This window comes from Triturus cristatus, chromosome 3_1 (genome assembly GCF_964204655.1).
Source record: "Triturus cristatus chromosome 3_1, aTriCri1.1, whole genome shotgun sequence".
Taxonomy (NCBI): Eukaryota; Metazoa; Chordata; class Amphibia; order Caudata; family Salamandridae; genus Triturus; species Triturus cristatus.
This window is the reverse complement of record NC_140583.1, coordinates 242,389,423-242,413,714: the sequence shown is the minus strand read 5'-3', so window position 1 is coordinate 242,413,714 and position 24,292 is coordinate 242,389,423. Positions and strand designations below refer to the sequence as shown.

The 24,292-nt window shown below is 45.6% G+C and overlaps 1 protein-coding gene across 8 annotated transcripts in view; it reads right to left on the bottom strand.

Annotated features, from left to right (window-relative positions):
- The window catches only part of NRG4 (neuregulin 4), a 198,773-nt gene that overhangs the window by 56,975 nt on the left and 117,506 nt on the right, over nt 1-24,292 (bottom strand). For all 8 annotated transcript variants that reach the window (XM_085643773.1, XM_085643771.1, XM_085643774.1 and 5 more), the window contains one exon: nt 692-774. In XM_085643773.1, coding sequence (XP_085499899.1) covers nt 693-774 — 82 coding nt within the window. In that variant the 3' untranslated portion in view covers nt 692. The remainder of the gene's footprint in view (nt 1-691; nt 775-24,292) is intronic.

The following is a 24,292-nucleotide window of genomic DNA, read 5'->3' as shown; positions in this document are numbered from 1 at the left end:
CAAAGAAGGTAAAGTTTGTATTATAATGATAGTGTTGTTGGAAGTGTTCTGTCAATGTAGGACCTATTTCAGGTTTGTTAATATTCCAATAATGTTACTGGGTCTGGATCCAATACAGTCTAATTGTACAGCCTACACAGATTGACTATCATCACGTTTTTGTTTCTATTCCTTTTGTCCCCATTCTATCTTTCTATATTGATTTTATCTATACATGTACTTGTTGTTACTGTCCAGCCTTAAAAAAGTCTTAGGCCTATGAGCCAGAAGGGGTGAAACGTGTTGATTGCTATTGTGAACATCTTACCAACTGAAAAAAAGAAATACTATAATGATAAATGAGAAGAACAAATTATACTAAAAATCAGTTTGAATGTACTTACTGTATCTTCTATTGTTTGTAAGTGTGATATTCCACTAATAACTGCATTACCATACAAAATCATTGACTACGCCTGAACTTTTCTCCAGTTATACTGAGATCATTCCTGGCCTGCAGCCTAACCTCTCTTCATATTCCCATATATCCAATATGTAGTAAGCTCTAGTTGATGGCAGAGGCATAAAGGTTTTGATTATTTCAAGGACACTCTGAAACCATCACCTAGATGAGGATCTCGGAGATTCATTTGTGTTCAATTTATAGCTTAACCATGGCTGTATTTATTGTTAAAACAAGATTGTATACTACCTTAGGGAGCTTCCCTTTCGCAGTTTATGCCATGGAAGTCAAAATCTTGCACATTTTGCTTCATCTTCAATTTTCTTCTTATCCTGAGGAAAGAACAAGTCTGTCAGTCACTGTTGACATAAACGTTCAAGATTTTGTAATAGTCCGGCCATAACAATTCTTGAGAATCCTTTGCTAAGTAAGATACAAGTAAGCCTTTAATCCTTGCACATGAATGGCAACTACCTGTTTATGAATAAAGTAGTGACTAATGTGGTGCCCTTCTTTTGATAGCCGGGTGTAAACCCAATATACTTAGCCTCTGGTAGATTAAAGTCCTGTCTCTCAATTAGTCCAGAGAAAGAGGAGATGCACACATTCTTGAGGTACATTAGGCAAAGAGTAAATGATATGTTAGGTGCCAAATGTCAGATTTCTTATTTAAGTTGCTTATTAATGTTATGCTATGTTATCAAAAGTACAGTGTGCAATGATCACATAAAAAGGGTATCCTACTCCTAGCGCTAGGATACTGCACTCAATGTAAAAAGAAGAAAATGCGCACAATAGAAGATCAAAACCAACTAGATCTGCTGGAACATCCAGGCTTTCAGTTTTTCAATGAACAAAAAAGCAGGAATTCCATCTGAATGTGAGGAGGCAAAGCATTCCAGCATTTGGGACCAAAGAAGAAAAGGCATGGTCACCACAGCCATTGCACGCGATATACAGTATAGATAGAAATGTAGCATTTGCCAAACATAGAGTACACTGCTGTTGATAGAATTGAATTGAATCTTGCCTTCAAGATACCCGATGCAAGACCCATTCAATGTCGTATGGGCAAGACAGGGCATCTTGAATAGTACTGTCCTCTGAACTGGAAGCCAGTGTAAGTCCTGCAAATGCTGGGGCATGTGGGCCTTTCTTGGAAGATTAATAATCAGCCTGGCTGCTGATTTCTGAAAGATTTGTAGTTCGGCCAGTAAAGCCACAGAGATCCATCAGCAAAGTACATTCCGATAGTCTAATCTAGACATCTTGGGTAATCAAAAATTTCAAAGCAGATGCACTGGCCACTGGTGATATTTGAAAGCGGTGAGGCATAAAAGATGGGCATAACCTATGTAGCGAGAGAAGCGAGCAAGCTTAATGGACAAACATGGGGTCCCAGGTGGGTCCTCCTCCAAAGAAAAAAAAAAAAAAAAAGATTGCCAAATGGTGCATTTTAAAGAAAATTAATTTTGTGAGAAAGCCAGGTTTATAAAGCAGTGGGAATGTATAGTCTTGAAATATAAAACGCATTAAAATTTGCCCCATTGCTTATTGCATTAATATGTTCAACAGTTACTGGAATATGCAAAATGTACAGTGGGACAGCTTTAGCCCTTTATAGTGTGTGCTTGCCTGGTGTCTTGCACTGCATGCGGCATCCCATTGGAAGGAAATGCTCTAACCAGGTTTTGGGAAGCACACATGTCATCTGGCTGCAATCAGTCATGTTGAAATATGTGCAGAAAGGTCCTATAGTGGGATGGAAAAAGTGGTGCTCTCTAAAAGTCAAGCATTCACGATTCGGTCCTCTTAATTGGGAAAAGGCCGGCGACTTCCCCAGTGAGCAGAGTGTGTGGGACTTCAATGACAAAAGAGGGGTGGCCGCGCTCCAAACCGCCATTGTTTACAGGCTATCTAAAAATGTAATTCACACAGCTGTCAGTGGTGCTAAGCAAGCTGACCAGGGATCAAGGCCTGTCCTGCCCTGTCCATTTATCGCCTTTAGGAGCTCGCCACAAAAAGGCAGTGCAGGCCCAGATGCACGATAAGGTGACCAGATAGTGACCCATCTGCCACAAGGCAGTAACTGTTATGACCAATAGAGTCTCTGCTGGCTGATGGTCCAGTAAACAGTAAAAAATGTATGGGCTTCTTCACTCCAATGGGGCCATTGCCTTGTCCCTGACCAGAGACGTTGTTCTGCATCAGTGAGAGACCAATTAGCAGAGCTCTCGGTGGGTGTAGACATATCATTTGCACAGTAATGGAGACTGTGAGAGATTTCTCACCCCCAAGTCACACTTCCTTGCTGAAATCATTAGCTCTGGTGCTGACCGATGTTAGTACACACTACCCACCCCTATTATCCTGTTTGGCAAACCTCTGCCGCTTTTTTACAAATGCAGACATTTCACTTTAAAAAAGTCCTTGGTATCTTTTTTGAGGCTAGAGCGAATTACCCTAGGGTAATGAGTTGGGGAAGGAACGACTTCTAAAGTGCTCAGCTGTCAAATGCGGATTTTTAAAGTCACCAAGATTCACTTGTTAGAACATATATAAAGCCATCTAATTAGCCTGTTGTTTGGAAAGTACTATAGAGAATGGCTAGGACGATTTAATGGCAGTGAGGCGACGTGCTCAGTATCATAGGTTTGTTTGTTTCCGTCCCTTGAGTGTGGTCAAACAAAACATCCTAAGACAGCTGGCCAAATCGACATGCACACTAAGCAGTGCTCATCACCCCTCCTCCCTGCTGCAGCTGCTGTCATCAGAAAGAATGGCCAGCCCCTCCCTATGTGCGGAAAAATGATAATAACATTGTTTTATTAATATTTTGTTTTTCACGCTTGAATTTGCTGGCTCTCAGCCACTGAGGTGATGCTCCGCTGCCCTAACGGGGCACCGCTGAGCAAATGGTTGTCATTCTGCTCATTGCCTGAGACAGATTTTGTACTGTATGAGAGGTCATAGAGACAGCCCCCAGTTCCGAAGACTACAAATAATTTGACTATCTACCTGTCTGTGGTCTAAAAAGAAGCCTTTCTCTCTTGGGAGAGTTGAGTTTGAGACAGTTGAAGTTACTCATGCCGCGACCACTGTCATGCATTTCTGAAAATTGGGTTAAAGATCAGAGACTTTATGTAGGATACTGACTATCATTTGAGTATCATACATGTGGGAGATTGTCTCAACATCAAGTGAGAGGATTAATTCAGATGGGGGAAGCATATACACACAGAGCCCTTAGACACCCACATAACATTGTCGTATTTGTGGGCGCAAAAGGAGCAAGAGACGCTGCTTGTGTTCTATCAGCCAAGAAAGATGCAAGGGGAACTAAGGAATGTTTGGGCAAACCCGGTAAGAAACAACCGCTCTAATAAGATGGAATGTTGAAAGCCGCCAAGAGGTCTAATAAGCCCAGGGCAGCCAAGCCTCCCTGGTTCTTCAGCATCATTCCCAAATTGTCTGCAGCAGGCGCAAGAGCAGTTTCTGTGTTTGAAAACTTACTGAGTGGAATCTAAAATCAGAGTGGTCTCAAGATCGTTGTATAACTGTTTTTAGATTTTTCCCTCAATAATCTAGATGCTAAGGTGTACAGAGGAACCGGACACAAACTGGACATAATCTTGGGACCTGCTGAAGGTTTTTTTTAGTAGTGGAAGGACATGTGTATGCTTCCAGAGCAAAGGGAACTCAGCATCAAGCTGGAAGTGTTAAATAAAGTAGCCTAATTTGAGAGAAAGAACCTTCTCTGACATGTCAAAAACCCAGGAGTGATGAAGATCCAGAGGTAAGCCAGATTTAACTGCATCATGAATTCCCCTTCTGATTCAGAAGAAGTAAGAAGGGCAGCAAGAGTGGCTCTGTTGGAGAAAAAGAAGTGCTGTTCCAGCTATTTTATTTCATACTCCAAATTGTGTTATATTTTACTCATGGTCTGTTCCAACTCACCTACCATTCTTAGTAGTGCTCTCATTCTGAGAGGTCTATTTGGCATTTGGAGGCCTGAGTACACTTGATGATGCTGATGCTGTAATCTTAAATAAATCAACTTCAAGTACATTGTTTTGTTTATTACAACAAAGGCCACAAGCACGTATGAAGCAGTACAGGGGGCAGCTATCACAGTGTCACCCCTGATGTGCTTCAGTGTTCCCAGAACTTCCACTATTACAAGCAGCTGGGGAACAAAATGATGTATTTTTGTTTATGTTTAATACGTTGCAAGAGCACTTTGGCGATAAAAAAAATATGGTACTGTTTGTTTGTATTCAAGGAATAGAAGAAACAGTCATTCGCTATTTTGCAGCTCTAAAAGGATTATTCAATACATGCGGATTTGCTGACTTAAATGACTCATTAGTAAGAGATAAACTTGTTAGATGTACTACCAATTCACAAATAAATGAATAATTATTGTCAAATATTCCTAATTTAAAAGATGCTATTGACACTGCAAAAAGTAGTGAGCACATAGCTATATATGTGTAAAATAAATGAAGGTATATTCTGATCAACCTGTATGAGATAACAGACCACAGAAGAATTGAGGATTGTTCCAAGTTTGAAGACCTTAACGTAAATCATATAAGAAATGTAAATGACAATACTAAGTTGGGTATTTAGCTAACAGCACTGTATGTCCAGATAAAACTCTTTATGTCGTAAGTGGAATAAACGTCAGCATTTTGCTAGAGCTTGCAAGAATAGAGATTGTAAACAAGTCGATTGCATAGATAATATGGTCGAGGAAGTAAACAAAATTATTTTCCAAGTAATGAAATAGAGTGGAAAACTAATATAATTAATGGTCTACCCAGTTGTGAAATATCCTTACATAAAGATAAATTTAGTGTTTGTGCATATTTGTACTCTCCAGATTACTATAATACACAATTAAATTAATATTTGTTGAGTTTTTTTTTTATAAAAAAGAGTACTCATTGGTATAACCTCATAACATCCCGGCGGCTTAATTTTGATGCGACTGCGCGTGGTGTGGTCTCAAGCTCACTTTTCTGTATTGGAACTTGTGCTGCTGTCGGATACCGTCCGCAGCACAAGCTCCCATACAGAAAAAGGAGTTTGTGCCTGCACCTTGTGGTGCCTGCCAAATGGTGCAGGGATCAACAGGGGGGCACCTATCTTGGACCCCTAACTGGAGTCCGCTGGCCTAAGGGGGCCCCCCAAAGTTGCTTTCCGACAGAATTTCCATGTTGGAAAGCCCGACATGGAAACCCTGTTGGAAACCGACATCGTAATCTGGACGGCGTAAAATGCCATCCATATGAATTACGTGCCAGTTCCGAATGGCAGACGGGCTCCTTGAGCCCATAGGAAGCTAGCCGACCGAGATTGTTATCTGCCCCAGAATGTCTTCTTCTTGCACCGAAAAATCCTTCTTACAGGTTCAATCCTGGCTAAATTTCACAGTCACAAAGCACATTGCTCCTGCACCTGTACTGTCAGATACATTCTTTGCATTTTTACTCCATGTGAAGCTCTTCTGAAAGCATGTTATAATTCCAAGCTAGATCAACCTGCTCAATTATAGCTTCCTGTATTGATAAAAATGTAAGACTTTATTTGTATTATCTTAGACTGTGGTCCAGGCCTTGCTTCTATCTCATTTTGATGGCGCAAAGCCAGCATCGTGTGTTCATCCAAGTTCTCCTTTTTGTTTAAATGTCTGTTGTTGTGCTTCTGCTAATTTGACAAAGGGAGAGAAGAAATGTAACCATATATCACTTTATCACCAAAGCCTTTATTTACAGAAACAAGTTATTTGGCTTAAACATGAATTACATTTAGCAAGTGGTTCTCATATAACTAGGCGTAAAAACAACACACTTTTAGACATATGTTGTTCAAGTAAAGCCAAAACCTTAATTCAGGAAATCTTTTGTGTGCACCCACTGTGTGAAACTTCTTATCGATATCACTTCATCCTACCTTCTAGTGACTTCATAACGAGTTCAAAACATGTTTCCATCTTTTCCCATGAATTACATTACCTTCAGCCATTCGGGCGGAATATGTTTTTGTGTTCTTTATTATACAACTTTGTGATTTCTGCCAGACGTTGCAGTAATGCATTTTGATATTTATTTGCATGTAGGTTTATTTAAATTGAAGACTTTATTATTGAATTAGATTTCGAGGGTTTTGCTACTGCACAACTCATTACTCTGGAGCTCATCTTAATAAACAAGCTTCATAGTTGTAAATATTCTTTGTGCTTAATATTTTATTTTTATTTATTCTTTATTTCGGTTAAAAATAACCATAAAAGATTTCGTAAAAAAGTACAATTATTTCCACAGTACATCATATGGGAAGGAAAATGCAATACAGTGCTGAATATATCATTATGAAGTCAACCTAAATTTAACCAACCAATTTTGCGATGTTCTTGCGGTATCGCGAGTTTCTTAAGTGTTAGATTATTAAAAAATATTAATAAAAAAACAGATTTTAGGAACAACTCTTTCAGGACATTCTAAAAAGATAAAATAAAATACATATGTGAACAATTAAATACCGGTAAAAACATTTCTTTAAAAAAAAATATTTTCATAAGACAGATTTATCATGTAATATACAAGTGAGTATATATTTCGTTTAGTTCTAGTAAATTACACGTGCCAAGCTCATAGTAATTTCCCATTCATTTTCTCAGCCTAGAGTTTCAGACCTTCCCTTTTCCTTATCAAGCTTACACCAAACAAATATCGACTAACACTAAAAACCACAGTCTGCCTGGTGTCAGAACGTAGTAGTCTTTCTGCATCAAGGCACGATCTAGTACCAAGCAACCGGCAAATAGGTTTTATCCATTTATTCCTACAGCGCGCATAGGCCGGACAGAAGAACAGCAGATGTGTCTCGTTCTCTATTGCACCTAAATCACACGAAACGCATCTGTCCTCCTCGTCCTTGCCCAGCGCCCATTTTACTGTATTTGCCTTTATTTGTAGGATACCATAGCGATATTTAAGGTATAAGGACTTAGCTAATTGTGGCTCTATTTCATCCATTAAGGGTTCAAAATTCCAAGCTATTTTCATTTGGAGGAACCGTGTGGTTAATGACCCAACCATAGGAAAATGGGACATGGAGTCATGTATAAAACACCAGTAGGTTTCCTTTAAAAGTTTTTTTGAGGCAAATGTCAAGTCGGACGGCTCATCCCAGTAATGCCTTAATCCCAATTTAAGAAACCAATCGTGAATGTGCTTTAACAAGGCAAACCTACACCTTCATTTAAACCGAGAATTTCTACAAGACCCTCCCTGTAGTAAATAAGCTCCTCAGTACTCCATAAGCGAACCCAAAACAACAATGGTCTAAGGTTAGCCTGGTCATCCACACGATTCATTGATACAAGTGTGGTGATAGAGGCTGTGGGAGGAGAAAACGAAACCGGGGCTTTGCTCTTGGTGAGGCCAGCGGGAGACTGAGGACCGGCACCGACCGCCGGAGATCGGATTGATCCCCCTCTTGGCACCAGGACAACAACGCGAGCGGTGTGTGTCCCCCTGCTGCGCTGCAACACATCCGGGCAGCGCGCGGGTCCGGAAACGACTTGGGCCTCCCGGCAGGGCAAAGTCGGGGTCTTGCGTGGAGGCGGAGGCCGCAACAGCGGTGGAGTGGCCCGCAACATTGGTGCTAGTTGGTGCCAGCGGAGGTCGGGAACAGGAGATTGCTGTTGAAAGAAGGGGTGAGTGTTTCTTCGGCCCCCAGACACTGTCTGCAACGCGGTGCTTATCGGCAGTTCTCCTGAGTACATCCGGGACCGCGGAGGCCGTGCACAAGCGGTGTGGCTGAGGAGACGCCCTCGGGAACTGACTTGGCCTGGGAATAACGGCGGCGATTGCTGGTACAGGCAGCGGAGACGCCACTGAGTGAGGAAAACAGTCCGGTGGTAAAGATCAACAGAGGCTGAGCCTTCAGGCATCGAGGGTGAATGGAGTATTGCCCTGTGGGGAATCCATGCAAACGGGGTCCAGCTGATGCATTGGGGAACAGAAGCCTAAACAATTGAAGAGGTCTCACTGGGTCTCTCAGGTCAGCATTGCAGCAGGCACCCATAGTGGATATAGTGCCCGGATGGGGCTAGATTCCGAGCGGGTGAGAGGTGGCACCTGGTGGATTGGGCGGCCCTCGCAAACATAGGTGACGAGTGACACTCATTTCTCGCCTATTATCAGGGGCCATCAGCAGTAGTCCGCATAGCCGACGGCCGAGAGCAGGGAGAGAGTCCGAGGACAGGCACGGGAGCCCCCCTCCCCGAGCAGCGCCCACCGCAGGCAGCACTCTAGAACCACGGCAGTGCTGGGTGCCGGGGTGCCATTACACCCCTGCTGCCGGCACTAATGCACTAATGCGAGAAAGAACTCGATCCGAAGCCACATAACAGCACAAGAGCACCGGCGCGTTTGAGTGCGGCCGAGCCCGGGAAGAGGGAGCCTTGGAGCCCTGGAGTGGGGGACCCTGGGCTGAGAATGGGGTGCAGAACTATTGCAGAACTACTGCCCCGCTCGGAGGCAAGCCAAGGCAGCAGGAGACTTGCGGGCTAAGGAGGCAGGGGGTTTTTGTGGGGCAAAGCACTGGTATTGAGACACCGGCGGGACTGCGAGGACCAGCACCCCGCGCGGCGATGTTGCGTCCTCTTCCCGCCCACCCCCCACCATTCTACGTTACTGGGGCTGTCCTGCGCGGACGCGCCGGGCAAAAGTTGTAGCCCGGTGGAGACCGGACTGGGCCACCCCTATTTCGCCAACCTTGGAGCCAGTTGTAGCTACTAGTAAGTACCTTTGGTGTGGGAATATAGTTTCTACATCTTAAAATACGATTGTAATATGGCTGCACGGGAGTCTAGAAGCAAAGCCCACAACAGCAAACTTACAGGAACTTTGGACAATTTTATTTTGAGAGCCAATTCAGTGATTGATCAGGGTATTGTGCTAATGGAACGTAGGGTGTCGCAGGATCTTGCTATGGCCAAAAGATCTTCATTGGGGTATCTTGCGAACGCTCGCACACCCGAGGTTGCAAGGAATGTGAATATTGACAACGCCTTATTGACTGTCCAAAACCAATTACCTACATGGGGTCCGGTCGAAACTTCCCCCCCTACTCATTTGATTCAGCAGGACTTTTCAGTGCAATTGGATGCCCCCACTTCGATTAAAACCCCAGAAAGACCTAATACCCGCCAGCATCAGGGCAATTGCACGGGTGCTAGTCCTAAGAAGAAACAGGGTGCTATTCCTAAGAAGAAACAGCCATCTACAAATAAGGCTGGAGCTAGGACAGCCAAATCAGCCAAAGGCCATAGCAAAAATGTAATTCCACCAAGCACAAGGCCAAGCCCAAGCCCAAATGATCCTGAGGCACAAATGTCAGTTGTTGCACCGAAATCACCCCTGCATTTGGGAAGCTCTGGAGGTGATACTCTGCCAGGCGCAGGTCTATCCAGGGAAGAATCATCGACATGGGAGGATTCCTTATGTATGAAAATCACCGCACTCCTGAGTGCCACACTACGTCCACTAGAAGCGAGACTTGCCAATATCGAAAGCCGACTATCTAACTTTGAACAAGTAACAGTGGACACCCTAAATAGTCTGGCTAATAATGCATTGGCTCAGGGCAAATCGAACTTGTCGATCCTAGCTGGGGGGGCTGTGACGTACGACAATCCTGCCACCTCTGTGACACAACAAGTTGTTGCTAATCACACTTCATCTACGGGGGGAACAAATGTATTGTCTTATAAACTGGGAGTGGGACCCAGGGCTGCCCAGCATACAGTGTCCAGTAGAGCAGGAGGGTCACGATTCAGCACTACCTCACACGAAGGGCGGGCCACTGCAGATACAGGTACAGATACAGGTATAAGCAAGAGACCTCGTACTGAGCCCACAGTGGAACTGCCACCAGAAGTGAGTCCCTATCTAATTGTTTTAACAGGGGTCCCAGAAATTAGTATGCCGAATGTTGAATCTTATATTTCTTTGAAAAACAAAGCCATACATTGGCTTAACGTGCATAGACCCCTTCCCCCACACATGACTACTGAAATATCTATGGTCCGAAGGGTGGGATGGGTAGGGCGCACACCCAAAACTTTAACTGGCGATTGTGTACTGGCCAATTTTAGGGATCCAAATATTGTAGACCACATATGTAAATGGAGCTCAGCTAGCATAGGCACAAAAATCGAAGTTAGGCCTCTCTCCTATTTCTATTCTAGCAATCAACTGAGTGACTCAGACGAAGCCTGGTCGCTCGTATCATACCGTCGAGTGGGGAGGGGAGGGGTGAACTGGCATGGCCACCACCCATCTGCCCAGAATCAGATCCCATGTTACAATAGGTTCAGCGTCCTGGACCAGGTCGATTGACTGTTTTTGGCTGGGCAGGATATGCAGGATGAGATCCTGACTCATGATGAGGCTGCCGGGGATGGCCCGGCTGTGGTGGAGAGAGATCAGGCATGTGAGCCGCCAGGAGCTCAGAACCCCCTAATAGGTAGCATTAGGAGTGGTGTAATGCCTGTTTTGGGCAGGGAAGTCGATGATCACCTACCAGTATCATCCTTAGCTTCCACCAGTTACGATAATCCCCTAGGGAGAGACGATATTTTGCCCGACAGTATATGTCCTTGTGTGGGGAACACAAAATGCATGTCTATATTGTCATGGAATGTGGCAGGCTTACCAAATAAATTAGCTTGTCCGGAGTGGGGCATTTTTGTGGACAATAGTGATATATGTGTATTCCAGGAAACCTGGGCCAGGGAGGACCAACACAGAGTGGGCATTGCGGCATTTAATATCGCCGCACGGTGGGGAGGAAAGGGACGCCCATCAGGGGGCCTTACAATCTAGGTTGGGCTACATCTGGGCTGCTCGGGTGAGATCATCCCGACTTACTCTGATGACATTCAGTGCGTTCTCTTGTCCTGGCCAACCCCCTACAAACTTGCCATCGTGAATGTCTACTCACGGCCGACAAGTGTGGCAAAGGAGTCCAAAACAATTGAAGAGTTGTCATCCTTCCTTGGTTCCCTTAGCAGGGATATACATTATTTGGTCGCAGGGGACCTAAACTGTCATTATGAGCCACTTCGTGGCTTAAATGAGGGAGTCCTGACGGGCGAGAATGAATACTGGGGAATTCCGCCATGCCAGTCCCCATATCCGAAGTCCTGGTCCCCACTGGCCATCCAGCTCACGACCCTAACTTTGAACAACTCTATTAGGGCCTGTAACGGTCAGACGCCATCTGATACCCCGTCAAAGTGTACCTTCAATAAGAGGGGACACGAATCAAGACTAGATTACATTATGGTGGAGACATGCCTATGGTCGAAGGTTGTTGACTTCGAGGTAATGCCTAGGGTGGACAGCGACCATAATGCACTAAGCCAGAGGATAGAGTGCCCACGGCCTATAAAGAATGAAAAGGAATTTGCCACGGACGTGGTCGAAGGGCTGACCATACCCAATAATAGACGCAGAGTCAAGTGGGAGAAACTGGTGGTATCACGAGATGCTCTGCCTAAATTATATTACAACAAACAATTGATGGACGGAATGCTGACAATGCAGACATTCTCCCCCAGTCAAGAGATCTGGGTTAAATCCATCGTTCTTTTGCCCACTACACCACCCCAGTTTAGACATGGCCATATGCAAATCAGTCTTGACCCTGTGCCTCATGGGAACAGTCCAGCCCGAACTGCCAAGCCATGTCTTCCCTGGACCGGAATCAAGCATCCTAGGACCGGTTTCTGGCTATCAGCCGTCATCAGCCAGGATAGCTTGACTCCAGTGGCGTAGTGAGCACGGGTCCCACGTCTGGGAATACCCATCCCACTTAGGGCGAAAAGCGTTACAACAAACAATTGATGGACGGAATGCTGACAATGCAGACATTCTCCCCCAGTCAAGAGATCTGGGTTAAATCCATCGTTCTTTTGCCCACTACACCACCCCAGTTTAGACATGGCCATATGCAAATCAGTCTTGACCCTGTGCCTCATGGGAACAGTCCAGCCCGAACTGCCAAGCCATGTCTTCCCTGGACCGGAATCAAGCATCCTAGGACCGGTTTCTGGCTATCAGCCGTCATCAGCCAGGATAGCTTGACTCCAGTGGCGTAGTGAGCACGGGTCCCACGTCTGGGAATACCCATCCCACTTAGGGCGAAAAGCGTTACAACAAACAATTGATGGACGGAATGCTGACAATGCAGACATTCTCCCCCAGTCAAGAGATCTGGGTTAAATCCATCGTTCTTTTGCCCACTACACCACCCCAGTTTAGACATGGCCATATGCAAATCAGTCTTGACCCTGTGCCTCATGGGAACAGTCCAGCCCGAACTGCCAAGCCATGTCTTCCCTGGACCGGAATCAAGCATCCTAGGACCGGTTTCTGGCTATCAGCCGTCATCAGCCAGGATAGCTTGACTCCAGTGGCGTAGTGAGCACGGGTCCCACGTCTGGGAATACCCATCCCACTTAGGGCGAAAAGCGTTACAACAAACAATTGATGGACGGAATGCTGACAATGCAGACATTCTCCCCCAGTCAAGAGATCTGGGTTAAATCCATCGTTCTTTTGCCCACTACACCACCCCAGTTTAGACATGGCCATATGCAAATCAGTCTTGACCCTGTGCCTCATGGGAACAGTCCAGCCCGAACTGCCAAGCCATGTCTTCCCTGGACCGGAATCAAGCATCCTAGGACCGGTTTCTGGCTATCAGCCGTCATCAGCCAGGATAGCTTGACTCCAGTGGCGTAGTGAGCACGGGTCCCACGTCTGGGAATACCCATCCCACTTAGGGCGAAAAGCGTTACAACAAACAATTGATGGACGGAATGCTGACAATGCAGACATTCTCCCCCAGTCAAGAGATCTGGGTTAAATCCATCGTTCTTTTGCCCACTACACCACCCCAGTTTAGACATGGCCATATGCAAATCAGTCTTGACCCTGTGCCTCATGGGAACAGTCCAGCCCGAACTGCCAAGCCATGTCTTCCCTGGACCGGAATCAAGCATCCTAGGACCGGTTTCTGGCTATCAGCCGTCATCAGCCAGGATAGCTTGACTCCAGTGGCGTAGTGAGCACGGGTCCCACGTCTGGGAATACCCATCCCACTTAGGGCGAAAAGCGTTACAACAAACAATTGATGGACGGAATGCTGACAATGCAGACATTCTCCCCCAGTCAAGAGATCTGGGTTAAATCCATCGTTCTTTTGCCCACTACACTACACTACAGTTCGGGCTGGACTGTTCCCATGAGGCACAGGGTCAAGACTGATTTGCATATGGCCATGTCTAAACTGGGGTGGCGTAGTGGGCAAAAGAACGATGGATTTAACCCAGATCTCTTGACTGGGGGAGAATGTCTGCATTGTCAGCATTCCGTCCATCCTTTGTTTGTTGTAACGCTTTTCGCCCTAAGTGGGATGGGTATTCCCAGACGTGGGACCCGTGCTCACTACGCCACTGGAGTCAAGCTATCCTGGCTGATGACGGCTGATAGCCAGAAACCGGTCCTAGGATGCTTGATTCCGGTCCAGGGAAGACATGGCTTGGCAGTTCGGGCTGGACTGTTCCCATGAGGCACAGGGTCAAGACTGATTTGCATATGGCCATGTCTAAACTGGGGTGGCGTAGTGGGCAAAAGAACGATGGATTTAACCCAGATCTCTTGACTGGGGGAGAATGTCTGCATTGTCAGCATTCCGTCCATCCTTTGTTTGTTGTAACGCTTTTCGCCCTAAGTGGGATGGGTATTCCCAGACGTGGGACCCGTGCTCACTACGCCACTGGAGTCAAGCTATCCTGGCTGATGACGGCTGATAGCCAGAAACCGGTCCTAGGATGCTTGATTCCGGTCCAGGGAAGACATGGCTTGGCAGTTCGGGCTGGACTGTTCCCATGAGGCACAGGGTCAAGACTGATTTGCATATGGCCATGTCTAAACTGGGGTGGCGTAGTGGGCAAAAGAACGATGGATTTAACCCAGATCTCTTGACTGGGGGAGAATGTCTGCATTGTCAGCATTCCGTCCATCCTTTGTTTGTTGTAACGCTTTTCGCCCTAAGTGGGATGGGTATTCCCAGACGTGGGACCCGTGCTCACTACGCCACTGGAGTCAAGCTATCCTGGCTGATGACGGCTGATAGCCAGAAACCGGTCCTAGGATGCTTGATTCCGGTCCAGGGAAGACATGGCTTGGCAGTTCGGGCTGGACTGTTCCCATGAGGCACAGGGTCAAGACTGATTTGCATATGGCCATGTCTAAACTGGGGTGGCGTAGTGGGCAAAAGAACGATGGATTTAACCCAGATCTCTTGACTGGGGGAGAATGTCTGCATTGTCAGCATTCCGTCCATCCTTTGTTTGTTGTAACGCTTTTCGCCCTAAGTGGGATGGGTATTCCCAGACGTGGGACCCGTGCTCACTACGCCACTGGAGTCAAGCTATCCTGGCTGATGACGGCTGATAGCCAGAAACCGGTCCTAGGATGCTTGATTCCGGTCCAGGGAAGACATGGCTTGGCAGTTCGGGCTGGACTGTTCCCATGAGGCACAGGGTCAAGACTGATTTGCATATGGCCATGTCTAAACTGGGGTGGCGTAGTGGGCAAAAGAACGATGGATTTAACCCAGATCTCTTGACTGGGGGAGAATGTCTGCATTGTCAGCATTCCGTCCATCCTTTGTTTGTTGTAACGCTTTTCGCCCTAAGTGGGATGGGTATTCCCAGACGTGGGACCCGTGCTCACTACGCCACTGGAGTCAAGCTATCCTGGCTGATGACGGCTGATAGCCAGAAACCGGTCCTAGGATGCTTGATTCCGGTCCAGGGAAGACATGGCTTGGCAGTTCGGGCTGGACTGTTCCCATGAGGCACAGGGTCAAGACTGATTTGCATATGGCCATGTCTAAACTGGGGTGGCGTAGTGGGCAAAAGAACGATGGATTTAACCCAGATCTCTTGACTGGGGGAGAATGTCTGCATTGTCAGCATTCCGTCCATCCTTTGTTTGTTGTAACTGCCTAAATTATATAGCGCAATTTTACCCTATTTTACGAAGGTGGGCTCCCTAATCTCCCAGCCTCTGGCACTTGACTTTAATGATAACATGCAGTGCGTGCATCAGGACCTAGTAGCCTGTTTAGTGGAATTTTTTAACCACCCTGGCTCTAATAGGAGGCGCAGGGTGCCTGTATCCACATGGTATAATCCCTCATGCAGGAAGGCAAAATCAGAGCTTATTGTGGCCCTTAAAGATGGGAGAGACAAACTAAAAATTTGCACCCTAAGGTCACAATATAAAGAAACAATGAACCTCGCTAGGGAGGAGTGGGATTTGGAGAAATGGTCCAACCTTTCCTCTGCATTGGAAACGAGAGATGCACGCAGATTCTGGGCAATAGTTAGCACGGGGTCAGGAGAGCCTAGATCTGCAATAGAACCCAATATTGAGGCGGGGGTCTGGGAGCTCCATTTTAAGACCTTATATGCGGCAGTTACAGGTCTAGAAAGTCCACTGGCACTTACACCTAGACTGGGGGTACTAAATGATCATGAGTGTACAGTGGAGGAGGTCTACATTGCCATAGGGAAGTTGGCCACGGGCAAGGCTCCCGGCCTAGATAGACTCCCCGGTGATTTATTTAGGGATCAACCGGCGATCTGGGCCCCCTACCTATGTGCCCTTTTCAACGCAATTCTGCGAGGTATGGAGGTACCGGGTACTTGGTTGGGAGCAGAGATTGTCCCAATCTTCAAGAAGGGCTCTCCTCTGCTTCCAACCAACTACAGGCCCATTAGCCTCATTGACGTTCCCCAAAATCTTCTCCCGTCTAATCCTGGACCGCTTACAGGAATGGATTGAGGAGTATGATATCCTCAGTCCTTATCAGGCCGGATTTAGGAGGAACACATCGACCATGGACCAGATATTCCGTCTTATAATGTTATTCTGGAAGACGGTAACACTAGAGGGTGGCAGCCTCTACATGGTCTTTGTGGACCTCCGGTCCGCGTTCGATCTAGTAGTTTTTAGGTTGCATGCACAAAACTACGCACAGGTCAGATGTGGGAGGGAGGGGGTGCTGTCGTCCCGGTTTCCAGTTTGCAGGGGGGTCAGGCAGGGTTGCGTTCTGGCACCAACCCTGTTCTGCCTCTATGTGAATGGCGTTATATCGCATCTGGACGCGGTTCCCAATAACAATGCACCCAGATTGGCAGGCAGGAGGGTGCCGGCGATAATGTTTGCCGATGACACCCTCCTGCTTTCCAAGTCCCCCAAGGGGATCCAACGAGTGTTGGACGGCTTTACAGACTTTTGCCGATGCCGCGGACTGGAAATCAATGCTGATAAGACCAAATTTATGATTTTCAGCCCCCCGGCATCGACCCGCCCAACACCGATCCTGGGTTCGGTGAGACTGGAGAGGGTACAGACTTTCGAATATTTAGGGGTAACGATCAATGAAAATCTTTCCTGGGGCCCCCAACAGGCGAAATCACAACTTAAACTCTCCCAATTAGTGGGCGGCATCCTCAAAATGTCTAATACATCTACAATCAAGCCAGTGAGCCCCGCACTGGAGATTTACAAAGTGAAGGCGAGGGCATCGGCTCTTTATGGTGGGGAACTCTGGGGGTACACCTGTAGGCCCGAAATTCCAATGTGGAGAACAAGTTTATGAGGCAGCTACTTGCACTCCCCCAAAGCACACCCCTCCTTCCGCTGAGATTGGACTTAGGACTGAGTTTTATCCAGGATGAGCTAGCTCTGAAACCTCTTAGGTTTTGGCACAGGCTATGGATAACTCCAGAACTGTCCAATTATAGGCTTGAATTAAAGGATGTGCTGAACCATGGTAGCGCAGCGAAAATCACCTGGCTTGCATTTGTGAAAAAGGAACTGGGGAAAATGGGACTATCGGACCTTTGGTATGAGCCAGAACAGGCATGCAGGGGGGTTTCATGCAAAATGCTCGCGAAGTCCTTTATGGACTACAAACAAAATATATGGCTGCATGACTCCAAAGCTGGCCCTCTGACAACGACCTTTTTAACACTTAATCATTCATATGTTTTTGAGGAGTTTTTGAACACTACCACTAAGGGCATTCACAAGTAAGTGGTCTACATCAACGAGCAATTCTTGCCCTGGATGCGGTGCGATTAAGGAAGATGAACTACACATGCTCTTTTTTTGCCCTGCTTACAGTAAAGCCAGAAAGTACTGGTTGGTACCCTTGTGCAAGAACATGGGCTTTGATAAATGTCTTGTTGCAATGAGAGTCCTTAAAACTGACACTTCACCGCACATAGTTTTCGCACTCTCAAAGTTCCTGCTAGCTATGTGGTCCAAGAGATGTTCACTCATTACAGCGGCATCCAGGGGTGATTGTATATCATGATTGCATACCCTGCTTGATAATCTGATTTTATGAAATGTTTATTTATCTCCTGTGGTTTTATATATGTTTTAACTGTTTTAACTGTAATCTTTTAAGACTGAAAAAATGTCAAAATAAAGAACAAATGAATGAATGAATGATTAAAATTTAAATCCATCTATACAGGAGGTCAATGGTGTTCATGTGGGCAAACTTAATATTTTTCTAGGAAACTTATTTTCACCCACCTTGAATGTTCCATTTACCGCGGGACCCCACAGCTCTGCGCCGTACAATGAAGCAGATTGTGCTTTATACACTTCGAGAGCGGATGAAATTACTTTGGATGTACTACCTTCAGTTTTCCTGATTAATGGAAATGTGTTCTGGAGGAGTATGGTTCTACTTTTTTCTAACTGGGGCCTCCAGGTCAATTTTGAATCCAAGGTAATACCCAAATAATTAAAATCATGCACAAACTCGATTATTTGATTGTCCGCAGTTAAATTTTTCTTAAAAGTTTTGTGTGGGTTAATTGACCCTTGAGTATTAGGTTGTAGTGTAGTTCCTATTTCCCTTATAGGCTCTGCGCATTGGCATAATATACATATTCACTATAGTTTTTGCATAGGACTAAGGTCAGTATGCTTCTATCGAGTACATTAAACTTAATTACTTGTGTGTGCCAGCTAACTCAGAGGTCACTAGAAACTTCTCGAATGAACAAGAAGGGATTCGTTTCTGACAACTGCATAAACATGACTACTTTGTTTCCCTTAGAATCGGAATGCGTCTCAGAATCGTGGAAACAATAGATAACAGTTTCACTCAGTCAATCGTGCATGCTTCGTTTCTCCAGAGTTACACAGAAATAGATAGACGGGCGTTTCAATAAAAAAGGTTTATTGAACAGTCTTGTTTCTCGTGCAAGAGATATGAGCTGTTACAATCATTAGACAGTAAGCAAGATATTATACGCACAGCGTAAGCAGTAAGAAAAAATAATACTGCAATAGCTTTTCCTTTAAGCTCTGACATATATTCATATATACATACATAAATAACACAGGCTAAAAAGTGAATACTCGTCTGATGCTTCTAAATAGTCCTACCCTAGTGTACCTAACCTAAGTGTAGTATGAGGCAAGAAGTAGGTGCTGTTTTCTACAGTATGGTATATACTAAGGGGCAGATTTACAAGCCCCTTGCGCCATTTATGCGTCACTTTTCCCATGTTAAAGGTGACGCAGAAGTGGCGCAAGGGGCTTGTAAATCTGTCCCAAAGTTTATATGCCAAGAGTCCCTCTAGGTTCTAGTCAACTCCATACCTTAGAATGAGCGAGGTCGGAATCTCTATCCGGGTCTCAAACTCTAACACCCCGCGAAGGGAGTCAGAACACTGGAAGCTGGATTCACTGCAAGCAGGGATGACAGCGTCTGGTCAGTGCGTCAGGCCGGGATATGGTCTCTTCCAAGCTTGCTGTGGCGAACCGTGCAGTCAAGTCGTGCTGAGTCGTGACGTGCCGTGGTTTGCCATGGTAAGGGAAGCATATTATTACCTGGAAGGTGTTTAGGAATGCTAGCATTGACGTAAAGTCGGGCAGAGGAAGACGTCATGGATGAACCCCTAAGGAATAGTAAGTTCATGCATAATAGATGAGTTCTTGGAGCAATCAATAATCCTGGCTAGGGAAAGTCCCGTTCGGCTTAAGGGTCTGGTTTCTAAGAACTCGTTGTGACGTGGGATGGACGGATGTAGGTAACCATGCCTGTATTTGGTTAGCATGACTAATGGCTAAATAAGGACTGGAATTCTATGCCTAAATAAGGGCAATGCGAATTGTGCTTATATAAGGACATGATTCAGGGAAACCTATATATGGGTATCTAAATCGAAACACAACAAGGTGCTGCATATATATATGGTTAGTGGTAGTAGATTTAACTGGTAACTGCTCAGGTGTCTTATGTCAATTGAATGGCACTGTTTATTAAACAAACTATTGCACAAATTGGCCATCCAGGCCAACAACAGCAACATAGCCTGCCCCACATTTACAACATATATATATATCTGTAACCTTGATTATCTTAAGGTACACTTTAGAAGGTAAATTAATAAACCACTGACCAGTATTGTTCAAGCCAAATAAATTGTAGATAAAAAGGGGTTGGTAATACATTTGAAAAGTTAGGTATTTAATGCAAATATATTGACTAGAATAAGTGCTCAATGCTTGTAGTGATCACACAGTGATACATCCATGCATAGCTTTAGAAATATTTCCCAGTCCAACAGCAAAAACCTCAATGGTGTGTCACCATAGCGATAACTAAAGGAGTCATCATTAGGTTGTGGTATTTTTAAGCACAAGGACTTATTTTATCAGAAGGCCATAAAGATCCCTATGAAAGTGGGCAAGTCTCAACACGATTTAAGGGGCTGCAAAAGGACTGGGGATTCTAAGAACAGAGCTGCAGTCATCTCTGTCTGTGCTCCACAGCACAGACAGACATTTATTTTTGGCCTCACTCGTGGCAAAGAAACATCCTGTTTAGAGAGCCAAACAAAGTAAAAGATTATCATCATTATGTACAGTGGCATAGTGCCAGGATTCATCTAGCCATGCAGTTCAGTGCAAAACAAGTTTGGACATTTGTAAACGAATAACTACAACTTTCAATGCAAAAATAAAGCAAAAAATATATTTGTTACAAACCATTTAACCTCGCCATGTGCATGTCCACATTACATTGGCTTATAGAGCTGCACTTTAGGTTGCATGGCTCAGGACTGCTGCAAAAATATATTTTAACATAGTTGATAAAGGGTGGTAGGTATAGCCCCCTTTGGCAGAGTTAAAACAAGCATTAGCATAGCCAATAGGTTTCGCCTTTGGGACCTTATAAGTGTTTAGCCAAGCAACACTTGATGTTGTTGCACCAAGGATATTGTACAGGATTACTAAACACTTATAAGGTTCCAAAAGTCGAGACCTATTGGCTATGCCAATGCTTTTTTTTTTTTTTTTAAAGGACAAGCAGTGCTATCAGGCTCTGGCTGCCACTGGTGTAGAGAGAGGTGTGTAGAGAGAGAGAGAGAGGTGTGTAGAGAGAGAGAGAGAGAGAGGTGTGTAGAGAGAGAGAGAGGAGTTTGTAGAGAGAGAGAGGGGTGTATAGAGAGAGAGAGAGAGAGGTGTGTAGAGAGAGAGAGGTGTGTGTAGAGAGAGAGAGAGGGGTGTGTAGAGAGAGGCGGGTAGAGAGAGGTGGGTAGAGAGAGGGGTGTAGAGAGAGTTGGGTAGAGAGAGGGGTGTAGAGAGAGGTGTAGAGAGAGAGGTAGGTAGAGAGAGAGAGGTAGAGAGAGGTAGAGAGAGGTAGAGAGAGGTAGAGAGGGGGAAGTAGAGAGAGGGAGGTAGAGAGGTAGAGGTAGATCGAGGTAGAGGTAGAGAGAGAGATAGAGAGGTAGAGGTAGAGAGAAAGGTAGAGAGGTAGAGAGAGGTAGAGAGAGGTAGAGAGGTAGAGGTAGAGAGAGCTAGAGAGGTAGAGAGAGCTAGAGAGCTAGAGAGACGTGGAGGTAGAGAGGTAGAGGTAGAGAGAGCTAGAGAGGTAGAGAGAGCTATAGAGGTAGAGAGAGCTAGAGAGGTAGCGAGAGGTAGAGAGAGAGAGGTAGAGGGAGAGGGAGAGAGGTAGAGGGAGAGAGGTAGAGAGAAGTAGAGAGCTAGAGAGCTAGAGAGGAGTGTAGAGAGAGGTGTGTAGAGAGAGGTGGGTAGAGAGAGGTGTAGAGTCCGGAGAGACCCGGCCCACTTAGAGTCCTGTTTGCGACATCGAAAGCTGACTGGGACTGCTTCCGGCTACCTATGTGGAATCGACTTCTGGGACAGGCAACAGAACTAATGGATGCTCCTTCAGACCCTGTGGTCCTTCTGAGATCATCCAATAGCAGTGGGGAGAGTCGTGTCTCCTCTTGAACTAGGTCAGGGGTGAAGGAGGTCGGCCATGACTAGAGCGCTAAATTGCTTGGCGGGTTCTTTTGGAAGCAGAAGCTCACTACGTAAGTCATGTGGCAAGAAAGACTTACGAGGAGGTAATGTAATATAACTCAATCAACTGAGGCCTTTCTGTTTGTAACCTGTAGATTGCATGAGTCTGTTATGGTTTGGTCTACTCAACTTAAATCTTCTAAAATAAATGCATTTTAAAACATAGGAAACTTTAATCCTCTTTGTGCAGAAACAAAGTGCGCTTTCTGTAATGTGTGTATAGTTCTAAAGCACCATTTTTCATGTTCTGAATGAATTTTACCAGAGGACAAAAACTGCATGAAATCAGACCCATTTTGACCCGTTCCGGTTTGCTAAGTAAGAAGACCCCCTGGTAATCTGAGCCGGATGCCACTCGTCTATAATATTTACAGTACTGGGTATTTCTTTCAAGAACTGCAGAATCTGCTCATCTGGTCCATTGATTTAAGAGAAGCGACCCGCCAAAACTACAACTCACAGAGAGCACTAGTTAGAACCAAAACACAATGTTCAGGTGCCATGGTGCCAAACAAGCAACACAGCTGTGGCACACAACGTCGTAACAGGGGAACTGGAGTCCAAGTTGTCAAGGGCTGTAGCTCCTGTGTGAGGACTTACAGAAAACCTGGGTTTCAGCCGAAAGCACTAGGCAGGATGGGACTTGTAGTTTCACCTTTCTCATGAGTCCGAGCATGCTTACTTCTTTTTGCTGAAAAAACAGGACTGGGTGAAAATCACCGCCGTGACAGTGACCCGGTAGCAGTTGACAGCCATGTGAAGACGTGAGAGCAATAAACTTACATATCAGATTATTTGTGATTGGTCCCAGTTACAACGTTTCACGATGCAGATTGAGGAGGTGATGTAGGTCCCTGAAGCCCCTTTCATCCATGCCTCCTTCAGATTGCAGTCAACAGTCTTAGGGGTTACTCTAGAGGGGGTTTACTGCACTTCATTAATATACCTACTCACCTAACCTGCTTTTTTGGCCTTCCTAATTCTGCTCGCAGGATTTACCTGTGAAACTTTGGTCTCATAGAAGCAAACAGGATGCGGGGGACAGTCTACCCGTTTCCCGAGCTGCCTTCAGTGCACAAATACAGATATGGTCAACTGTTTTGGGTCTGTTGACATTATGAGCAGTATTGGTCTCATCCTTGTCACAATCTCTGGCTGAAAGAACGATGGCAAACATGTGGTGGTGCTGCTTGGCGGCTGCAGGGCTATGCGCGATAGTGCTGTGCAGTGAGAGCAGGAACGAGTTGGCCCGAAGTCTTTCCACAATCCCCAAATCATTAGGAAAGTGTTATCTACCGTGAGTATAAGTCAATAGTGAGTTGCTCCTCCTTAACACAAAGCATGCTTGTGACATTACGCTCTCTGATAAGCTACCCCCATTTACTGGTTTCATATCACCTATCTGCCTTTCACAAAGAACAAACCTAGCCAGAGCAGCCTGGTATAATAGCCGGCGTAATACTGTCCATATCGCCATCTAGGCCTGCCCACAACACCAGCTGAGTACTTCACTGCTGACGAAATGGAAACACTGCCTAGTACTCGCTGCAACCTACCAAAGACACTGAATAAAGCGCTATCAAAGGGACAAAAATATATATATTTTTTTAGTTTCGTGTACACAGCAAGTGAGGGAATAAGAATGTTGGGACCCGAGTAAGCGAAGCGCCAGCTGGTGTCCCCTGGGTGACTTCCGGCAGACTGAGCCAGGTGACTTTAGGGCGAGGGTCGGGTGGGGCGGGGCTAACAGGCTCGAGCTATCGCGCAGCAGCTTGATGTAATTAGGCACATCTAGGGAGCGGATGCAGCAATATGGGAAAATTCGCTAGGCCCACCCACTCTCCCATTGTCTAATAAGCGTTTGGAAGGTTTGTAGTGCTTTAATTTTAAGTGAAGGAATTGCGCTGCAAAAGGTAATGGTTTGCCCCGGCTGTTGTGGTTTGGAGAGTCGTGTGCGGGTGGGGGAGAAAGTTCTAGGGGAGTTCTCTTGTGCAGGACTGCTGGGGACATGATTGAGAGAGACTGGGGAGTGCAAGGAAAAGGCTGTGAATTAAGGAGGAAGAAAAGAGGTGGAAGAGTATGAGGTTTGTTGGTGCACTGTTAAAACAACAAGTGAAATGTGTAGTCATTGCAAGAAGCAGCTTTCAAGGATGTTTGTGATTATATTAGTTGCAACCAGTAAGGAAACGTGAAAGTCTGCACCATTTGCAGGGCACTTAATAAAACAAGCATTAGTTGCGCAGCCGTGAAAGTGACGCAGCCGTGAAAGTGATCGCTTGTGCACGGGATTGCTTAAAAAACACAAGTGCGCGCGCCTCGCGCTGCAAGTTAAAAAAAAACGCGCGCCTCGTGC